At 38.0% G+C, this 21,487-nt stretch overlaps 3 protein-coding genes across 7 annotated transcripts in view; 1 reads left to right on the forward strand and 2 right to left on the reverse strand.

Moving 5' to 3' along the window:
* Positions 1-21,487, reverse strand: part of LOC129574000 (zwei Ig domain protein zig-8) — a 57,690-nt gene that overhangs the window by 10,513 nt on the left and 25,690 nt on the right. For 4 of the 5 annotated variants that reach the window (XM_055455256.1, XM_055455255.1, XM_055455259.1 and 1 more), the window contains one exon: positions 7,072-7,161. In XM_055455256.1, coding sequence (XP_055311231.1) covers positions 7,072-7,161 — 90 coding nt within the window. The remainder of the gene's footprint in view (positions 1-7,071; positions 7,162-21,487) is intronic. The other variant, XM_055455258.1, reaches the window with a different exon arrangement.
* On the forward strand, positions 54-6,851 carry LOC129573983 (putative protein kinase C delta type homolog). Its single transcript, XM_055455233.1, has 8 exons — positions 54-596; positions 3,993-4,129; positions 4,287-4,460; positions 4,588-4,742; positions 5,563-5,710; positions 5,966-6,145; positions 6,247-6,387; positions 6,613-6,851. Exons 1-8 carry the CDS (start codon positions 263-265, stop codon positions 6,760-6,762), a joined length of 1,419 nt encoding a protein of 472 aa, XP_055311208.1. The 5' UTR covers positions 54-262; the 3' UTR covers positions 6,763-6,851.
* Positions 7,461-21,487, reverse strand: part of LOC129573974 (uncharacterized) — a 28,673-nt gene continuing 14,646 nt past the window's right edge. Inside the window, exons 2-11 of the mRNA XM_055455212.1 lie at positions 17,531-17,769; positions 11,185-11,254; positions 10,735-11,043; positions 9,819-10,526; positions 9,578-9,725; positions 9,388-9,504; positions 9,156-9,293; positions 8,403-9,056; positions 8,110-8,268; positions 7,461-7,967 (exon numbers count right to left, since the gene is read on the reverse strand). Coding sequence (XP_055311187.1) covers positions 7,912-7,967; positions 8,110-8,268; positions 8,403-9,056; positions 9,156-9,293; positions 9,388-9,504; positions 9,578-9,725; positions 9,819-10,526; positions 10,735-11,043; positions 11,185-11,254; positions 17,531-17,571 — 2,400 coding nt within the window. The 5' untranslated portion in view covers positions 17,572-17,769 and the 3' untranslated portion in view covers positions 7,461-7,911. The remainder of the gene's footprint in view (positions 7,968-8,109; positions 8,269-8,402; positions 9,057-9,155; positions 9,294-9,387; positions 9,505-9,577; positions 9,726-9,818; positions 10,527-10,734; positions 11,044-11,184; positions 11,255-17,530; positions 17,770-21,487) is intronic.

Raw genomic sequence — 21,487 nt, forward strand, 5'->3', positions numbered from 1 at the left:
ACGACGACGACTACGACTACGACGACGACGACGACGACGACGACGACCGAACATTCAACGTTTCAACTCTCATCATCAATTAATTAATTAATCCACTTCATAATTTAGTTTTTGATTGTTTTTCGAATCAAATACACACGTTGCATTGTGCGCGCTTAATCGTGCGGAACGATAGTGGATCGAAAAAGTGGTGCATAAATAGAGAGAGAGAGAGAGAGATAGTGAGCTCGTCTGAGATAGAGATAGCGATAAAGAGAGAAAGATGGGTCTGAAACGCCGCCATAAGAAGAAGAACAATCAAAAGTTCGATCCAAAACGTTTGGTGAAATTAGATCATAAGCGTAAATGTTTTGTGGTCGATGAAACACCGCGATATCCGATTATTGCAACGCCTCGTCAGTTACAGAAGCGTTTTCATTACTACAGTGAAAGTGAATCCGAAAGTGAGGAGCTGAGCAGTGACGCTGAATTCAACACGGGATACATGGTCTCTAGTCTAACGGCGAGCAAAGAATTGATTCGCATGAGCTCAAGCAGCAGTGATTCGGGCTTTGAAGGTGGTGGAACGGCTCCGGCCAATCCAAAAAAGATGCTCGGTAAGGCAAAACAACAAAGCAAAAACCACAGAATAGGAAAAGCACGAGCGAGCGGAGCAAAAAAAGAGAAGATAAAATAAAACCGAAACACTGACCGATCGACCCATATCAAAAAGAATGCTCAAATTCAACCAAACATAAAATGTTTAAACTCGCATGAATATTAACTAAATATCCCAAGAAATATTATCAAGAGATGGAATAGAATGAGCCGGCCAGAGAGTGGGAGCAAGCGAAGGAGAGCGAGATAGAGAGTAAAAGCATCCGTATAAGAGGATGCATTCTGTGATGCGCATATAATGTACTCCTCCTATTCAATATCCGGACAGCACTTTGCCATCAATGTTTCACGATGAATATTTAATAAGTTCTAAGTAGAAAATTCTTAGCTCACAAAAATTATGATTATTTCTGCACACACACACACACACACACAAAAACAGACAGAAAAAATGTTGCTAAGTGAACTTAGTTACCCGGCTGCATGAGCCGGAAAACAGAAACATTCTTGTGGCTTGTGTGTGTGTGGAATTTTTGCGCTTCATTGAAAATCACTTTAGCCGGGAGAGGGAGAGAGACAGAGAAATAGAGAGCAAAAGCGATAAAGTTGCTTGACGTGTTTTTATTTTTCAGTCGGAATTTCGACGACTGATGGAATCTGAAATAAAGTAGCTAGCTGAAATCCCGGTTGAAAGAAGACGCTCGCGTCGTTATAAAGAAGAAAGTGAATGGGAGAGGAAGTGAGAGAATGTGTGTGTGTGTGTGAGAGAGAGAGAGAGAGAGAGAGAGAGAGAGAGCAAAAGCACGACCGAAAAATCGAAAAAATCAATCGTTAAGTGGGATTACTTATTGAAATTGTAATTTCTAAAGATTCGCATGCACGAAGTCTCATATTTGATGTACGTGGATCTTTTTCCTGCCTTTTTTCTCTTCTTCTTTCATTTTCTCTCTCTCTCTCTCTCTCTCTCTCTCTCTCTCTCTCTCTTGCTCTCAGTTTCTCTTTCTCCTTCAACTTTTTTTTCTCTTTCTTCTTTCCTTTCGAATCTATAAATATTGGTATTGATATCGGTATCTGAACAATGCCAATAAAATGGTAAATTTCCGCATGATATGCATCACATATTCATCTTATTGAAGTCACGTTAAAATGATTCACAACTTAAATAGATGTAAGCAATAAGGCAATGGGTTAACATGCACGAGATGCACGAGATTGTAAACTGAAAATTTTCGTTACGATGCGAATCACAACGAGTTCATTTTTCAAAGCCATGAATACACCACGCATTGAGTGTATATTGTGTATTCAGCCAAACAAATAGCGCATCTACATATTGAAAACAAAACAAAACCGAACAAAATCAAGTAAAAACAATGCAAAAGGCAATGGCAAACGCGGAGTCAAAATGAAGAAGAGGAGGTGAACAGTGTTTGTGTCTGTATGTGTATGCAGATGAGTGAATATGTGTGTGCGGTGAAATAAAATAACGACAACGACGGCAGCAACAGTAGCAATAGTAACAACAACAACAACAACAAAAGCCATCAAAACGTATGCTTCCTAGCGGAAGAGGCATATATATATATATATATAATATATATATATATATATATAAGTATACATTCGCTCATGTGGGCCAAACGGGTTAGATTGTGAATGATTCTGCGTCGCATGAAAATATTTTTGCATGAGCTAGAATGATAATAGCACACATAGACACACACTGGTGAAGCGAATTGCGAGCCCCGCTACAGAGAGATAGACTGAAAACAGTGCAAAATAGATGGTGAAAGTGGTAGAGAGAGAGAAAGAGAGAGAGAGAGAGAGTTACACAGGGAGATAACGATGGAAAGGATGAGTACGATGGTTGGGATGGGATGGTATGACAGAACAAAGCACCGACGAGGCAGTGTGTAGATTTCATTTCATTTTGTTTTGCTGGTATTGAGCCGAGGGAAATCCAAATGCGAGGAGCCACACATGTGAAGCATTTATTGCGGCACAAAACATTGAGCTCGTGAGAATTAATAAAGAGCCGAGACAAACTCTTTCGATCAAATGATAAATTTGACACTTTTGCCATCAAACGAAAATTAATGTAATGCGTTACCGATTGTAATATTTCAAACGATTTGTTCTCGCTTGTTCCGGGTTTAATGCCATCGCTTGAAATATAGCGCAGTTATAATTAGCCAGTCAAATTATTTGCAAGCATTGTAAATCGAGTGCAGAAACATGCACTGCATATTCAAACTGTAGGTTTGCGGTTTTATTTGAGAAGGGAGGCGGGAATGTACGAGATGCTGATTGCGATTGAAGATTGTTGCCGCGGCTTTGTAGATTTGATGATTTATTTTTATTACGAATTCGCTTGCGAAAGAATCTCAAAAGTATCACGTCAAAAGCGACACACAACAATTTTTGTCATGTTTTCAACCTTGAACTGGCTTCAAAATTGAATTTCAAAAGCAATTACATGCGAACGTGAATCCGATACGTTTCATTGTGATGGTCAAGGGAATTGAGTGTGCCAAAATTGATGGTTTTTGTTCTTTTATCGCATGTATCTCACTCTATCTCTCTCATGTTTCGTGTTTTTCATACAGATGATGTACACAATTCTGATTAATTTACTCGCTTTTCCCGTTTGGTTAGACCCTCTTCAATGTTGACGAACATTTGAACATTGAACACCGAACACCAAACACGCCGATGCCGAAGTCGAGTCGAGCCACACAATATATGTATACATGTATATATATGTATATATATATATATATATATCGGGTATCGCCCCGAAGAAAGCTACATGATTTTTTATCGGATTGAATACTTAATGCAACACCATACATAGATGAGACAGCTGATAATGTCAATGTATAATTGGTTTGTTAGGGAAAGAACATCAGTAGACTTTAAATATTCATTTTCTTATGGCATTGCTGAGTGTTTTGTGGCTGATGTAAGCTTTATCTTGGCGGCTATACATTGGTTGTCTTTCTCTCGGTATCCGATTTCGCTCGAACTTCAGCTCTCGTTCATGCTCTGTTCATGGGATCGCTCTAATACTTCAATCAGAGAGACGATTGTATTCGGTGTCATCGTGTGTTTGCCTATACATCCAGCGAAAACGAAATACCGAATGTTTTAATCATGAAATGAGAATGTTGTGACAACGGAAGGGCGGAGGCGTGCCGAAGGCTGATTGAGAGAAATGTCCACATCCGAAAACCAACAGAAATCATCCCTCAAATAAAATCACTGAATTTTAAATTTACTCTGACTCGTCTCTCGTTCCTTTGCTCTTGGCTGTTCGTTCGATCTCCGGCCGTATGGAAGCGAAGCAAATAGATAGAAAAGTTTGATTCAAATAATCCCCCGTTTATTCCCACTAGAAACATCGTTCACCTATGCACAGTATCAACGCACAGGCAAATTCATGCCACCCGCAATGACTCTACCTCATTTTAAGACCTACATAGTGGATGACTTTCACTTCTTGACGGTGCTAGGCACGGGAAGCTTCGGAAAAGTATGTACACACCAAGAGAACTTTTGGAACATTTTGTTTGTCGAATGAAAATATTGAAAATGCATTGCCACCATTATGGTAATTTACACTTTATGTCTTTCTTTCTATCACTGATGTTGCTGGTGCTGCTCTTTTGGTTGTCGGTTTTTGTTTGCAGGTATATTTGGCTGAGCTTCGAAACACGGAGTATTATTATGCAGTGAAATGTCTCAAAAAGGACGTTTTAATTAGAAATGATGATGTCGATTGCCCGTTTACTGAGCGCAAAGTTCTAACGATGGGCACTGCGCATCCGTATCTGTGCCATTTGTTTTGCACTTTTCAGACAGAGGTAAAACGCTAAAATTGACTTGTGATTACCCCGATTTGCGACAATGTCAATTTCCATACAACACGTTCTCCATCTCGTTCTCGTTTTCATTCTGTCTTTTCTGTTTTTCTTTTCCACTCTTATCTAGAGCCATCTATTTTATGTGATGGAATATTTGAGCGGTGGTGATTTGATGTTTCATATTCAAGTGACCGGTCGCTTTACGGAATATCAGGCGAAATTCTTTGGCGCCGAAATCGTATCGGGATTGAAATTTTTACATAAGAAGGGAATCATTTATCGGTATGTATTGTTGTGATGACACAAAACAACGACACAACACGAAAACAAAACAACATAAAAAACGATGGATTGCATGTCTCCTGTTACGAATTGGATGTTCCAATGAAACTACGGCTTAGCAAATCGAACCGAACCGACTTGAAGCGAAAGCGGAGCATTGAATATGCGAACGAACGAGCTAGCTCAACGTGAAGCAGAAGAGAAAGAAAAACAAAGCCATGACAATCATTTGTCCCAATGGATTAATTTCATTCGTTGTGAAACTCAAAAAGAAATCTAAAAAAGACAAACTTGATCAAAGTTTGTAAAAACATCAGGAGACCTTCCGATAAAATGTGGCTTTCATTGTATGTTAGCTTGTGCATCGCTTGATTTTCATACTTTTCGTCGGTGGTTTTTCCGTCTCTCTTCTCTTCTTTCATTTTCCTTTTTTTCTCTATTCGTTGTGTTTGCCGCTTTGACGGGTTATGGGTTTTGACGAAGATGTACATAAAATTAGTTGATAAAAATAAATGAACGCATATAAAAATACCTAACGACACAACATCGCCCACTTGCGATGCAGAAGCAATAATTTTTTTCCTGCTATGGCTGCTGTCAGCCACTCATTTTTCCCTTTCACTCTTTATTGGAAAATGTCAGGATCAGGCAAAGCGATCCGTTTCATTGGACTAGAAGTAAAAGTGGCTCATGGCAAACACATACTATATTACTGTTAATGTCTGTCAACTCTTTCTCTCTCTCTCTCTCTCTCTCTCTCTCTCTCTCTCTCTCTCTCTCTCTCTCTCTCTCTATCTCTCAATACTTTTGGTGTTTTTAGCGACTTAAAATTAGACAACATTCTGCTGGATTTCGATGGCCATGTGAGAATTGGCGATTTCGGCATGTGCAAACTACAGATTTATTTAGATCGAACGGCTGAAAGCTTTTGCGGCACACCCGACTATATTTCGCCAGAGATTATACGGGTATGGTTGCTATGTGAAATTGAGAGCCAAGAGTGCTTGCGTGCGTGTGTCTGTTTTATTATCAGACCAAAACCATTAGTGTTGAAGTGTTAAATGTGGCTCATTGCTAACGTTTCATCAAATATTCACATTTAAATTGATCTGATATTTAAAGAATCGATTGAATAGTATATGTTTCCATAATTTTATCGCATTTCATGCATTCATCCAATCTTCGTCGATGATAAATGCCTTTTGTTTACTTTTTTTATTCAGGGTCAAAAATATAATCAAATGACCGACTGGTGGTCTTTTGGTGTGCTATTATATGAAATGTTAACGTGTCAGACGCCATTCAGTGGTTGCGACGAGGACGCTTTATTTTGGTCAATTTGTTATGAGAGTCCATGGTATCCATTCTACCTGAGTGACGATGCCGTGAATATATTAGGCAAAGTAAGTGTCAAATAAATCGCTGACGCTTTATTATTGATGGAAATCGAATTAACATTTGAGTCATTGGCAATTTTTTTCTCCTTCTTCTTCTTCTTTGAAAGTTGTTAGACAAAAATCCAAATACCAGATTGGGTTTACCAAACAGTCCGCTTGGTGAAATTAAAGAAAATGTCTTTTTTCATGAGATCGATTGGAAAAAATTGGAGCGTAGACAATTGGAGTCACCGTTCAAGCCAGAAATTGTAAGCGAAACTTTTCTTGTATGTCTTTCTCTCTCTTTTTCTGTGTTGAATTTTGGTGTAAAAATAAGGCGAAAAGACTTTCTGCGCTCTTCTGCCTTCATTTTTCTTCACCTTTGTGTCGCATTCAATGTTCATTCTTGCTTTGCTCCCTCATTGCATTTGTGAGTCAGCTCACTTGAATGAATAATGTGAAATTGGAATTGGTTTTGTCATTCACATTTTCAGAAACACCCGTTAGATACACGGTACTTCGATCGGGCGTATACCAGAGAAAAGGTACGATTGCCATCAACGGAGACATACCAAATAAAGGCGATGGATCAAGAGAAATTCAAAGAATTTTCCTACACAAATCCAAATGTAATGGCAACTTAAGCTCATTTTCCGTCGGCTTCAACAAATTATATTTTTATGTTTAAGCGAATACCACGAATAAAACTCATAATATATCGTAGACTTGACAATCGTTCTTCTGCTTCTTATTTTTTTGCTGAATAATTCAAGTATTGGCTCTATGTATTTGGTATGTAGTAAGTAATTATGGGCTAACTCTATGCTTTCGGCTTTGGCCGGAGGTGCAATCTATATAGATAAGTCATGGAAGTGCAGATTCTTTTTTCATTCAATGGTAAATCTAAAGGACATTCACAACAACAAAGAGGAAAATCAACACCAATAACAAACCCAATTAACACCCACTCTATCGACGCCGGCAACTTTACACATTAAAAACGCGTTCCCTCCTAGTTGTACGGTCGTATTGTGAGCCATCATCTGAAAAGAGATAATATCAAGAAAATAATGTATAATTTAGTCGAATTGTTATTTCAACGTGTCTATTTCAGTCTATTTCGAATCGCATCGAAAAATTAGTCGAGGAAAATATCGTGCATTTTGTTGCGGTAGGGGCGCACGTTAGCGCGTTCATTCACTCGTGCACCCCCTCCAAACAATCGTAATTACATCAATTGTTGGTCGCTTTTTATGGATTATTACCGATTATTATTCATGAATTCAACAAGGTAATTGCTGTTTGTTTTGGCGGCCACAGGGAAATGAAACAAATTTCAATATGTTTTTTTGTTGTTGTTTATTTCACTCCTTTATTATAATTTTAGCTAGAATCGTGGCACAATTTAAAACAAAATATACTTTTTAAAATAAGGTTTTCAATGCTGTTGTTGTTGTTCTGTTTATTTTAGTCAACGTCAATGGTTCGATACAAATATCAAGAATTAAACGGGTTGAGTATTATTTGAAATTGGTGTGTCTCTCTCTCTCTCTTCCATGGGATTTCTGTCTATTTGCTTCAATTAAATCACAATAGTTCACATCAGTTTGATTTCATTCACTCGCTTCATATGCACAAAATGGTTTTGCCATCTTTACTCTGCTCATTGTTGTTGTAATTGCTGTTGTTGTTCTTGTTGTTTTACCTTCGACGATTTATTCATTCAATACGTTACACATAAAATCGTTACTATTCTAGTTAAATTGCTTTTGTTAACTAAAATTCAACTTAAATTAGAGTATTGTACCAGGTCGACGTACTGCCAGTCTTCTTCTATTTGCTAATAGACCTAAAACAATAAACGATAAACGGTATAAGATAAATGTTTGGCCGCACATTGTCAATCTGTCAATAGTAAATGTGTTTCTTGAGGCGAAAGGAGGGGGGGGGGAGAAAGGGACAAAACTAGAGAGTGTTAAATAACAACAAACCTAAGCCTCGAGGTGCTTCGGAAGATGCTTCAACTAAAGCAGGTGCTGCCTCTTCTTTGGCATTTCCTTCATTTTCTGAGCTACTTGGCTCTTTCGACTCACTTTGTGGGTCCTTTACTTCTTCGGACGTTTCGTTGATTTCCGTCGCCGGCGTTTCTTCTACGAGAAAATTTACAAAGACACATTTTCGTTATTGGCCCATTTAATGAATGGTGGTATTTTGGATGCGTGTGTGACTCCGAAATTGGAATTGATACTGTACAAGAGAGAATGAAGTGAGATGTTAAGCTAACCTGTCGTTGTTGATGAGCCAATCTTTCGACGTGAAATTAATGGGTTTACTTTTCGATTGGCATTAATGTATGATGCAGCTGTTGGTTGTTTGTTTGCGCTTGGGGCTTTTGGTTGGATTTGAATACGTGGCCGATTACGTAGACGATTGAGTCCAGTTTGTGGGGTAGTTGATGGCTCAGCGGCAATTTGCTCTGATTCAGCATCGGCGGGAGATTCTTTGCTCAAATCAGCAGCTGTTGTACTTGCGACTGTCGATTCGGTTGAGCTACTGCTCGTTTCAGCCGATTGTTCAGCCGATGGAGCGGGTGTTTTGGCCAATGGTGATACTCGGCCACGTGGCGATAGCAATTGATTTGGCCGTCTAAGATTGAAACGAGAAGATGGTTTCAATGGTGCTGCTGTTGATGGTTTTTCTTCGCTTTCCAATTTCGCATCGGCAATGACCGGTTCAGTGTTTCCTTCGGCCGATGGAGCAGCCGTGCTTGAGGGTGCGGCTCGTGATCTACCACGCAAATTGAAGGTTGGTCGTGTACGCAATGGTCGTTGTGTTGATGTAATTTGTGTTGATGTATCGATAGCGTTCTCGTCTGGATTCTTTTCCTCCGATACAACTGGAGCAGTGGTCGATGATCGAAGGTTGAAACGGTTGCGTGCTAAAATTTGATTTTTTTTTTCAAAACCCATCAATTAAGTACGATGATATTTGCAAAAGAAACAAAAATAAACAAAACAAAAAATAAAAATATAAGTACTTCTGCCTCGCGGTGCTGGGGCAGCTGCAACAGGTTTGGTGGTTTGTTTTACTGCTTCTTCTTCGACAGAAGTGGTTGAAGCGGCAACGGTGGGCGTTGGACGTGATCGAGCACTGAACGATGGGCGTGAGAATCGATCTATTTTTGTTGGTGTCACAAATCAATTTTACAATTTTAGAATAATAATTGATTCACGTAATGTTGTGTGAAGCGTCGAACGAATGCGACTTACTTTTCGGTTTGGTTTGAGCCGATGTGGTTTCCGATGATGAGCTTTCTTTGGGTGGTTCTTCCACGCTGGCTTTCGTTTCGGTTGGTTTTGATCGGCTTTTCAATGGAGCTCTCCGACCTAAAAACGTATGAAAATCCATTGTCAGACTATAGCAAATTGCATTCGTAATAGTTAAACAAAAGATGTTAACCTGCACCGAATGCTGGGCGACGACCGTTAATAAGAGCCGGTGCTTCGGTAGTTGTGGTTGTGGTAGTCGTTGTTGGTGCTTCGGTAGTTGAAGTGGTGGTTGTTGTTGTCAATGCTTCAATTGTTGTGAATTCCTCGGTGCTCGTTGACTAAAAAAAAATGATATGTTAGTGTTCAATATACGTTTCGTGATCGGCTGCTGTCGCAGTGCATTTTCCATCGCAATGGGATATGGATTTTACCAGGCTGTCTGATGTACTTGTCTCCTCGAAAAGTGTGACGCCTGTGCTTAAGTCAATGTTTGAATTTTCGTTAACCAAATGTGCGTACAAATCCAATGCGACTTTGTCCATAATTTGTGTGGTCGATTCTTCGCTGTCGCTAGCTACTGTGGTCACATCATTCAATCCGGCACTTTGTGACGCTAATTCGGTTACACTTGGAATGATGGTGGGATTTTCGTTTGTTTTTACATCGTTTGCTTTTGCAAATTCGTTTTCTAAAACACGTGATCCCTTTGATTGTCCTTTCTCCCCGCGATTAAACGACTGGCTGTCAACTAATTCCAAGCTGGGGCGTTTGATGCTTATCTTTTTCGTCGTTTCATCCACATTGCTGAGTACTTGGACGGTTGGTGTGACAGCGCTTCGCGGTGGGAATCGTGTATTTACAGGCAATCGCTCTTCGCTCGTTTCTTCAACTACTGGAATTGATTGACGCCCTTTGCCGCGTGATGTTGGCAATTCATTTCGATCGAAGTTTGGTTTTGGTGTCGTGCTGATTTTGTCGTATCGATTTTTGCCACCATTTTGGCTCACAATCGATTTATCATCGGAAACTGCTGTTGATTTCTTGCTGCTGTCCTTATCGTCATCATCATAGTAATAGTATACATACTCGTACTCGTAGTCGACACCATTTGGTCCTTTTTTAACTTCGATTCGTGACGTCTAAAAAAAAAGCAAGGAGATTGTTTTCTGGTTGGCGTTCACAATTTAAAGAAAAAAAAAGAGAGATGAAAACAATTTTCCTGTTCGTTGCGGGCGTTGTTTGTTTCGGTTATCGAAACTAAATTACAAGAAAGTTCATTCGTTTTGTACATTTTTTTTTCTCTTTCTCATTATTTTCTGTCTCTCCTTCTCGTCATTTCATGAGTACCTGTTTTTTTTCGGAGCTCGATCCAGCAATTGAGTCCACAACAACCGAGTCGTCTAGAGCTTTGGGTATATACTTAACGGTTGTTTGAACAGGAGCTGCTGTTGTGAGCTCGACCGCCACCTTCGATGGTTCCGATAATGGACTTAAATCGTATTCGGCATGGCGTTTCGCATCAATTGATTTCTTTATATCTTCGTTAATCAACGCACTTAATACGGGATTCAATTCGGGCCGTTCCTTTGTCGACTGAAATTGTTGCTTTTTCAAATCAATTGACGACGCTGATTTCATATATTTGGTTTCCAATGGCTGCGTTGAAACAAATAAGCGAGTGAGTAACTCAATCAACAGAAAGTTCGGAATTCGCTTCCGAAATTGAAGAGGAAGAAGAAGAAGAAAACACACAGAGAGAGAACTGTGCAAGTAAAATTGATGGCAATTCTAGCTCACCTTTTTTATGGATTTGTTTGTGTTAGCTGCTGATTGTGCTAACGCTAACGACACGAGTCCGAACACGATCCTAATGTAAATCAACAAAAGGGGAGAGAAACAACAACATAGAAGAGAAAAGGAAAAGAAAAGTGAATAAATTAAAAAGAAATTAAAGCAAATTCAAAAGGATGTGAACAAAAAATATGGGGAAAATGAATGAAATGAAAGTGGGAAAAGAAGCTCAAAGCAAAAGAAATTGGAATGGTTCTCGACAAAAAAGAAATTGGATTGCATCGCATCGCATCACATCGTATACACACGCGTATACATGGATATGTTTACAATGTACATATTTTTCAGACATATCACCCAGAATTTTGCCAATATACGTAGTTTGGCATCGCATATTCCCAAACACAATCTATCTCTATATACACAAACATACAAAGAGCAAGCAAGAGAGAGGGAAACGTATGGGTATCACCCAAGAACAGCGTTAAAGGTTTTCGTCTTTATTCAAGGTTAGTCCTTTATTACAAATGCAAATATCCTTTACAAATAAAATAAAATAAAATGAAATAAAATATTTGCTCATTTTGTTACGTTCTCTTGTGTTATTTTATTAGAGTATTTCCTTTCCGATGGAAACAAGGAGAAACAAGGAGAAATGAGAAAAAGAAACGAGGGAAAATTCTTTTCTTCGCCTCAACTGATTGCATCTGATTTACATAGGCGTTTACACTTTGCTCTGCTCGAATTGGCATACATGCTTCACAAAGAGAAAAAAAATTATGATTCTTTTTTTTTCGTTTGTTGTCGTCGTCATTATTCAATTTTTTGTAGTTCATTTCGCTTGGTTGGTTTTTTTCTTTTACTATTCGTATGCACGGCATACTCCAACATTGGTTTAGCCAATGTTTTTAGATTTTTTTTTATTGCGATTACCTAATGAACTAGTTCATTGTGGCTTTGGCACCGTCATCACCGTCACCAAATGAACGAATTTCTTTTTGGAAGGTCTCTCACAGCAAATTCAACTTGCTTTAGTCACTGTAATTATCGCATCTGTATGCAAATGACCTTTGAATTTCTAAAGAGAAACACAAACCAAATACCCGTTTACATGGATTTTTTTCAGACCACCACCACCACCGTCGCCGCCGCCGCCTTTACTGCTGCTGTTGCTCTAACATAAATGACGTTTGCACATACATTTATTATTCATATTATAATACATAATCTGATGGTGGTTTTGTTAAAAGGTTAATTTCGAGATAACTTAATGTTTTCAATGTACATGAAGGTTCAATGTGAGAGAAGCAGAAGACAAGAAAAGCCAGCAGAGAAAAAAATGAAACACACGCGCGCACACAACAAGAAGGAATTTTAATACTCGAATCATTTGATGTTGTACGCTGTGAATGAAGCACAAGTCTTTGAAGGTCAATCAAAAATTCCAAAATTCACTTTCACCGAATGACTTAATTGAATGGAAGTGTTGGATGAGAGCGAAACAAAAGATGTGTAAGAAGCAAAAATACACATCACACAGACTCTCCTTGTGCCAAGAAATCTCAACAAAACGCCAAGCAGCAACAGCAACAACAATAAAAGCAAGCAAAAAAAGACATCATTTAGCTCATTTTATCATTAGCATAATACACACATATGTATTCCAACTTGATTTTTAACACGTTCGAAAGTTTTGCATGACAATGGGAAAGTATTTTTTATTTCATTTTTTTTGCGCTCTCTCATGTGTGTGCATTTTGTTGGAAGCCACCGCAAGTGGCCACTCAAATAGTCATCGATAGCATTCCTCGTTTGATCTCTTTATGAGTATGTTTGTATGGTCTAACAATGTGTGTATTTGCTTCCTCGTTTTATATTTTCATCGTCGTCATTTTTTGCGTACGCTTATGTGTGAAGAACTCCAGCGCAGGACCAATGGTTTGAGTGCCTAATATAGTTGAATGAACATTCTTAGAAAATCATGAGCTCACTGGAATTCCGCATGACGACCAAACAAGAATCTTAAACGCTTCAAAAGAACGAAATATAGGAATTTTCGCTAGTTGTTTGATTATGATTTTATTTTACCTCAAGGTAAATGTTTTAAGCAGTTTTGAACAACACTGTTCTCATTTGTGAAAATGCTGGCTAAGCAATCGCAATAATGGAAAATATCCTTCTACATGTGAATCTAAATCAAACGAATACCATGCAGAATTGAGCCCAACCAACCCGGACTGGGTGTGACAGAGACAGAGGGAGAAAAAAGAGTGAGAGAGTGAGAGAGCGGTAGAGAGAGAGCGAGCAAGAGCGAGCGAGAGCCTTTGTAAAATTGTTGTTGATAAAGAGTGGGCTTCAACCGTTATATATACATGTGTCACTGACAACGTGTAGTAAATTCAGATGCAAATTTCGAAATGATGAGGAATGTACTTTCATGTTTAATGGCGTTGTGTTTCTGTTTCTTCACGTACGTACATATGTGTCTATCTCTCTCTCTCTCTCTCTCTCTCGTTCACACTCGTTGCGCTGTCACTCTGCCTATTTCGTTTCTATTTTTATGTATGGCACTTTATGCGATTTTCTTTTTCTAGAACAATAAAATGTCGGTACTTGATCAGGAATTCAACGTGATCTGACAATTTAAAAGCAACTTTTAATTGGTATATTGCAACTGAAATCAGAGACTAGAGAGTGAATGCCTAAGTGCGGTGGATGTACTTCAGAATGTTCAGAATGCTGTGTGAATAGCGGCGATGTGTCATGTACGTGAGTGAGTGTTGAACGCGTTTAATAATCTGCATTATGTGCAAGAAATGAACGGAGTGAACTTCCATTACACTACATCCATAATTTTCCATAAACACTGGCTGTTGAGCTGCTGCTCTCTCTCTCTCTCTCTCTCTCGCTCCGTTCGCTGGAATGTTTTTATTTTTCTTCTATATCTTTCAACTTTTTTTTCTTCTTTGCATCGTTTTTATGTTTATTGGCGCTTGTGTTATATTACTTCTTCTCGTCTGGTGCTTGCTCTCACTCTCTTCAAAAACATTGCGCTGCTACTGTGGTGCTGTTGCTGCTAAACTTCTTGCTAGCAAGTGTTGTTGTTCTATATGATTGGGCACGGGTACGGGCATGGACTAACATGGTGTGTGTGTGTGTGTGTGTGTGCTACCATGGTAGTGTATGGACCGTATTTTGTGATTCGTGGTGTATCGGTATCGTTTTGCATTCATGAGCTGGCATACACGCTTTGCGCTATATATACGTGTTACATGCACGAGAACCATTTGACGATGAATCCCTCAGCTTGTATTGATACATTAAGTTTAATAACTGAAATCATGTATTCATTGTGGCATATAATCGAAGACGCATTCGACGCATTTATAATGCATCCGATTGAATGGTTTAAACCCGTACGTTTCACTTAAATGACGAAATGTTAAAATAAATTACAAACAATGTGCAGTGGAAACATGGTGCACGCCGAACCATTCAAAATCTCCATATGCTTGATTTCGCAATCGAATCGAATCGAATCGAGAAGAGAAGAGAAAGAGTTGAAGAGAGAGAGAGAGAGAGTGAGAGAATAATTTTCAATTCATTTTTAATTCAAATGGAAAATCACGACTAATGGTTCATCGATTTGGATTCAGATGGCTCGTATTTGTTATTATTATTATTACTATGTGTGGGTTTTCTATTTCATTTATTTGATCATCGTTGTCGTCGCCGCCGTCATCATTGTCGATGGCTGTTTGTTGTTTCAATCGATGAATGAGTGTTTGAGCGAGAGAAAGAGATACTGTGTGTGTGTGTGTGTGTGTGTGTGTGTGCGTCTGCATGTGCCGAAATTCAAAAATGAATGATTCCATGGGAATTTCCATCGGGAGGCGGTTTTGATATTTACCAAATATCGGTTTATTAATATGCACAAATTCGGTTATGCCATGCGAATGAGGCATAAATAGATAGTTATCGAAGGTATAATTGACGTTAGCACGTTGCTAAATTTACACCAGAAAATAATTGACATGAATAAATTTGGTTGTGGCATTCATGCGCTCGTTTTCTTTGCGCCGCTCGATGCGATGCCATCAGTTTAGGTATGGATATTCGAGTATTTTGGTGAATAGAGGAGAAAAAGAGAGCAAAAGAATAATTAAAGTCGAACAAGCGACAAGAAAAAGAAACCAGCAAACAACTAGGCCAAATTGGTATTCAGTTTTCTTGTCTTCCAGTATTGAATTTGAAACAAACGCGTCAGCGTTGCATAATTCATTCGTCGAGAGAAATGAAACGGTTTATTAGTTGTTGCATTTTTATGGGCCAAAGAATGTGGCGTTTGGTATTCAATGAAGACCGCCACATTGTAATGGAATGCGCTATGAGAAAAACGAAGAAGAAGAAGTGGTAGACCCGCGATATAGAATAAGTATACGAACAGAAAGAGAGAGAAAAAAAAACCATATAACACATTCAACCAGACAATGAACAAAACAGATGGAGAAGAAGAAGGCACCAAATTCTTTAAAATGCCTTTCGTGATAGGTAATTGAAGCGAATACACACACTTTACACTTTACGAATAGATGCAAACACGAAAGCCTTACGTGTACTCAATAAAGTATTCATCGTACATTTAGTTACGAATTTATGCATAATTTCATTAGATTACATATACTCAGCGCTCCTGAATCAGTTGCACTGTAATGCTTTGTTTCATTTTTACTGTTCTCTCGGCATACAAAACATTATATACCCACCATCATCGCCGCCGCCATCGTCTCAGCACTGCCACATTTCCTCTCTGTACTCACTCGCTCGCTCGTTCGCTCTATCACATCCACACACTTACTCATGCCAAATAGATAAGATATATTTTCCCTTTGTGCACGGATTTCATATAGCGCTTAAAATGCCCGTTTTACGTTTTCCAAAATTCGTGACTCTTTTACATATGCAAATTCACTTGCAAATTCAAGTACCAACAAAGAAGGAAACGAAACGAAAGAAGCGCAAGCGACGAGAGCATAGGGAAATAAAAAAAAAGAATAAGTGTGTGTAGTGTATATGTGTTTATATACAGAGCAAGGCGATCGCAGGAACATTTATTTTCGGGACGACATTAGGTGTGTGCACATATGATTTGTTTGGATATTCGTTGCCCGTTTCTGAGATTGCGAGGCGAGGCTAAGCATACACACATTTCCATTCGGCTTCAAATGCATCATAACGTTTAAATTATTTAAAATTTTATCAAAATAAAAAATCGTTTGCCTATTAATCTTCACCTTCAAGAGAACTAAAATAAATGGCGACAAAAACTTTGCAACAGTAGCGCACATGAGTTCGAGGAGAAAAATAAAGTGAGAGGGAAGGAGAGGGAGAGGGAGAGAGAGAAATACAACAGACGAATGACAGGAAAGAGGTGAATGAAAAGCAATCAATCCTACTAACATTGTATATTGACATCGCACACAATTCACCTTATGTGCATTCGTAGGCAAATTTCAACTATTGCCTCAGTTGCACTGGCTTTATGTAATTTCTTCAATGTTTTTTTTCTTTCTGTTTTTGCTTTTCTGCGCTGTGCGTTTTTTCTTTTTCTCGTTCCATCTCAGTCTCATCTGGTTTTGCACTCGCATAAATTTATTTTATTTTTCCATCGAAACACTTGCGATAATCTTTCGCCTTCAGCAGCCTCTGATTTCGATCATTATTATAACTAATCTCTTAAGCGGATCTTCGATAAAAATCTCAAATATTTTAAATCAATTTTGAGGTAGATAAAAATGGTTGTTTTTCTTTCTTTCTCTCTCTCTGTCTCTCTCTCTCTCTCTCACACACTCACTTGTCGGCTTCAAACAAAAACGAAAAGCAATTTCGAATAAATTTAAAGCGAATTAAATTAGGCGGAAAATGTGCGACAACGGTGCAAATGCCATCAAAGTCCATAAAATATTTGTATATGATAAATAATATGTGTACGGTGCATATGCTTGATTTGTTTTGCTTTGCTTTCCTTTGCTTTGGTTGCTTGCTTTCCTTTTCATAAACAAATATTTTCCTCCGGCATAAAAAATTTGAATGGATACCAAAACGAAATCGTCGGCAAACGCAAAGCATGTTGCGAAGCACAACATCAATAACAATGCCACATTGTACTAGTTTTGTGTCGCGTGTGCTGTGCGTGCCTACTTAAGTCTAAAGTTTTAATCACAAGACATAAATATTTACGCAAATAAATAAAATGAGTAAATTAAATGCCAGCAAAAGATGTGGAATTATCATAAAGAAAACCGAAAAACTTAAAATTAAATTAAAATTAAAATTAAATCACATCACTTACATGTAACGAAGCATCATCTTTTGAAAACTTTCACTTTTCATTGAAAAATAAAACCTTATTCTTTCTTTCTTCTCTCTCTCTCTCACTCTTTCTCTCCTTCAACTTCTTCTTATTCACTGTCGTCGTCGACGTCGTCGGCTTCTTTTTTTCTTTTTCTTCTTCTTTTTTTCTCTACGCTACCGAGATTATATATTCCTAGCGTGTTTTATTTCTTTATTGATTCGGTCGTTTTGTTGTTGCTATAATTCGATATGAATTTAAATAGAATTAATACGATTTGCGCTCACTAAACAAAAAAGAAGAAACAAAATATGTGTATACGTTGAGTAAATGAACGCAACGAAGAAATAATGTAGAAAAAATAAAAATAAAATAACATAAAATAATCGCCGCACAAAAATATGAAAAACGAAGAGAAAAATGATTATACGCGTATTATTTATGGTTATTTGCGAGCGCTGCATTTTTGTCCATATTTTATTTCACGAGTTTTTTTTACTCTTCGACTCTCTCGGCTTGTGTATATGTGTGTTTATTTTATAACTGCATAAACTGATTTAAAGGCAACTCTTCGTTCGGTGCACAAGTTCAATTTTGTTGATTTTTAAGGATTTCCAGTGAGAGACACACACACAAACAGAGAGAGACCTGTTACTACAATTTTTTCGTCCCCATTTTTTTCTATCACGTCAACACCATTCGCGTTAAACTGCAATCGGGCTTTTTTCCGCTAGCTTCGTCTCGATTTACCCAATTCTCTCTCTCTCTTTTATTTATTCACCGTTATTGTTAAACTCTTGTGGCCGAAATATGTGTACTTTTTTGTATGGTATTTATAAGGATTGTTTACTTTTTTTCAGCTTAAATATCTTGGTTTATTTAAACTACACTTGATATGATTTAAAAGAGAACATTTCCGTCCATCGTTTGCCTGTTCGAGTGGCTGTAGTAGTGGTACTATCATCGGTCGAAGTTCGTTCGATTTATGTTATATGGGCAGCCACAGTATATATATATATATATATATATATATATATATATACGTGAGGTATTTTGTTGCATAGTATCCTTGTGACTTTAAAAGTCTATCACAAGATTGAATTTTCATTGTTGATTTATTTACTTGATAATTGCATCGGTTTTAGATTGCGGTAATTTATTTATTCGTCTGCACCTGCAGGTCGATTCAAAATACTTTGAGTTCACATTTTCATGGTTTTCAACATTCTCGAGAGATGTGGTTGTGTTGTTGTTGTTGTTGTTGTTGTTGTTGGTGCTGCTGCTGCTTGGCCGAGAATACACATTCCAAGCACAAGCAACAATTTCGATTTAAGCAGTAGCTCTCAATTTTTGGTAGCTTTGGTATGTGTGTTTTTTTTCGTTTCGTTTTCATGCAAAAACGAATGCTGTATGTATGCTGCACTCGGCGCATTTTCAATTTTCTGAAACAAACTTCCGCATTTAGCTTCCAAAATAAATTTGATCGTAAACTAGAATGAAAAAGCTGCAAGGTGCTCTAGTTTACTCTCAACTTGTTTCAATTTTTGCTTTAGCTGTTTCACTGTTATTTTTGTGTGCGAGTGTGTGTCTGTATATGTTGTTTTTTTTTCTTCTCGTGGTGAGTGTATTTGTAATGGAATAGAGAGCCGGACAAAATTATGAAAATGTCAGAACATGAAAAGGCAAATTGTCATTTGGAATGGAGAGCAAGAGAGGGGTAGAGGAAGAGTGTACGAGTGACGGTGGTCGAGTGTGGGTGAGTGTGTGCATTTGTTGCCGCATTTTCCTTTCGTCGACACTTTTCAACGAATAACTTGTACATACAGACAGAAATACAGATCGAGCCAGCGAGCGAGCGAGCAAGTGAGCGAGAGTAGTGTGTATCTCATGTATGAGAGTTTGCTGTTTCATCAGAATATCCTTGATCAAACAATATGAAATATTACACGCTCGACGTGGTATTATATGGGTAGCATTTATGAGGTTGAACTATGAATATGGAAAATGCCAGAATCGGTTGTGATTGCATGCTCGAAAATGTATTTAATGTTTTCAATTGAAACGTCGCTCGTTTGATATTTTCATAAAATATCAAAAATCAAAATCACTGCCTCTGTTGCGGATAGTAACTGCTCAAGTGCCACTCTTGGAGCTCACTTCGGTCGTCTCTGCTGCTGCTGCTGCTACGTCAATTTGAAGTCAATGCACGAATTTTTGCTTTTTTTCTGCTTATGAAACAGTTGCATGCGAAGGTATTTTTCAAGGTTTGTTTTATAAATATTAGTCTGCCTGCTTGACTGCCGAAAAAATGGGCCCCGCATGAAATTTAATTCACAGTGCACCTTAAGGCATTCACCGAATTTAAAAGACGACAGTGATGTGCTTATACCCGTTTTCCACAGATAAAAACCATTACATGCTGTCAACTTCGCTCCGTCTTCCCCAAAATTGTACTCGATTTTTTTCTCTCTTCTTCTTTTTTATTTTCCTTTGATTTTATATGCATAAATGTATGGATTTTTTCAAAAAATAAAACGACAAAATACATTAATTTTTGCTCGTTTTATTGAACATAAATACATCTTTACGCAAATGCAATTCAACGCGATTCACAAATATCATTTCGCTCTCCGCCGAAAACCGAATAAAAACAAAACATAAAAAGGTGTTTAATGTACGTACGAAATACCAGTTTCGCATTCCAATGGAGCATTATGATATAGCTTATTATCAACTGGAATGGAAAAGCGCAAACGAAACTGAGAGGAAAAGAACGAGGCGCAAAAGTGAGACAATGTGCTCGTTCGTTATATAAGATTTGAATAAGAGGCGACACACTGCCGGTAACATTTATTGTTGTTGCTGTTGGGTTTTGGTTGTGCCGGTCGTTGGTATTTTTTGTTTTTGCTCTTTCTCCTACTATACGGATGATTTTGTGTGTGCTGTTTTTCTTCACAACTTTATAATATTTATTTTATAGGATTCATGTGCATTTGGAATAAATTTTATCGGTGTGATGCGGTGCACACATTTCACTCTTGAAATTTGAATTTTTGAACATTGCAATAAACCATATCACCACACTCACAGAGAGAGAATGCGGGGAAGAGAGAGAGAGAGAGAGAAAGAGAGAAAAATAAACAGAATACGCAGCCGAAAAATTCACCACAACTATGTAAGTTGTCAAATTTCAAGTGAGTCGGCATGCGGTTGTCATTTTAAAAAAAATAATAATCATAATAACAGAGAAAAACCCCTCGACAACATGATACAAGAAGAAGAAGAAGCAAAAACCAATAAATAATGCCATTAATCGGCGAATTCATTCAAAAGCTAAACGAAGGAGATTTGTTTGAATGAGCAAAAAATCACTTGAATTCTCAAATCATTTTACTTGGAATTGGCGATTCCATTGAATGTAACGATTATGAGTATGAAAGGAGATCGTTTGCATATAAAATAATGCCGCATTAACGATTTTCAAAGCCTTGGGGGCAAAATGAGTTTCGAGGCCTGCAGAATCAATAAACTGTTGTTTTTTTTCGTTGCTCTCACTTTTGCTCTTCCCTCTCGGTATGCGCGCAATCTCTTCATTTTTTGGCAATTGGATAAAATGACAGCATCATCCGTGGCAGCCGTGATTTCGGTTTTAAAACGCCAGAAGATGAAGAGAAAAAAAGACGAAAATTGAAAATGAATGGAAGCAAAGCATCATTTAATATTCTGTTTTAAGGCTGCGTGACGCTGTGTGTGTGTGTTTGTGTGTGTGTGTGGAAAAAGAAGTTAAAGTGATATGTTAACAAGCACTTAATATGTATCGATGGTGAACTTTTTGGGCGACGAGGTGAAACTTACTTAGCGGAATTTATGCTTGCAATCGTTTCAATGGACCATTGTGTGCCAAAAAGAATGAGAGCCGGTGGTTTGGGTGCGATATCGCATGCCAACAGAATCTAA

Source organism: Sitodiplosis mosellana, unplaced genomic scaffold (assembly GCF_009176505.1).
Source record: "Sitodiplosis mosellana isolate CC-2019 unplaced genomic scaffold, AAFC_SMos_1.0 Smas_scaffold_6150, whole genome shotgun sequence".
Classification (NCBI taxonomy): domain Eukaryota; kingdom Metazoa; phylum Arthropoda; class Insecta; order Diptera; family Cecidomyiidae; genus Sitodiplosis; species Sitodiplosis mosellana.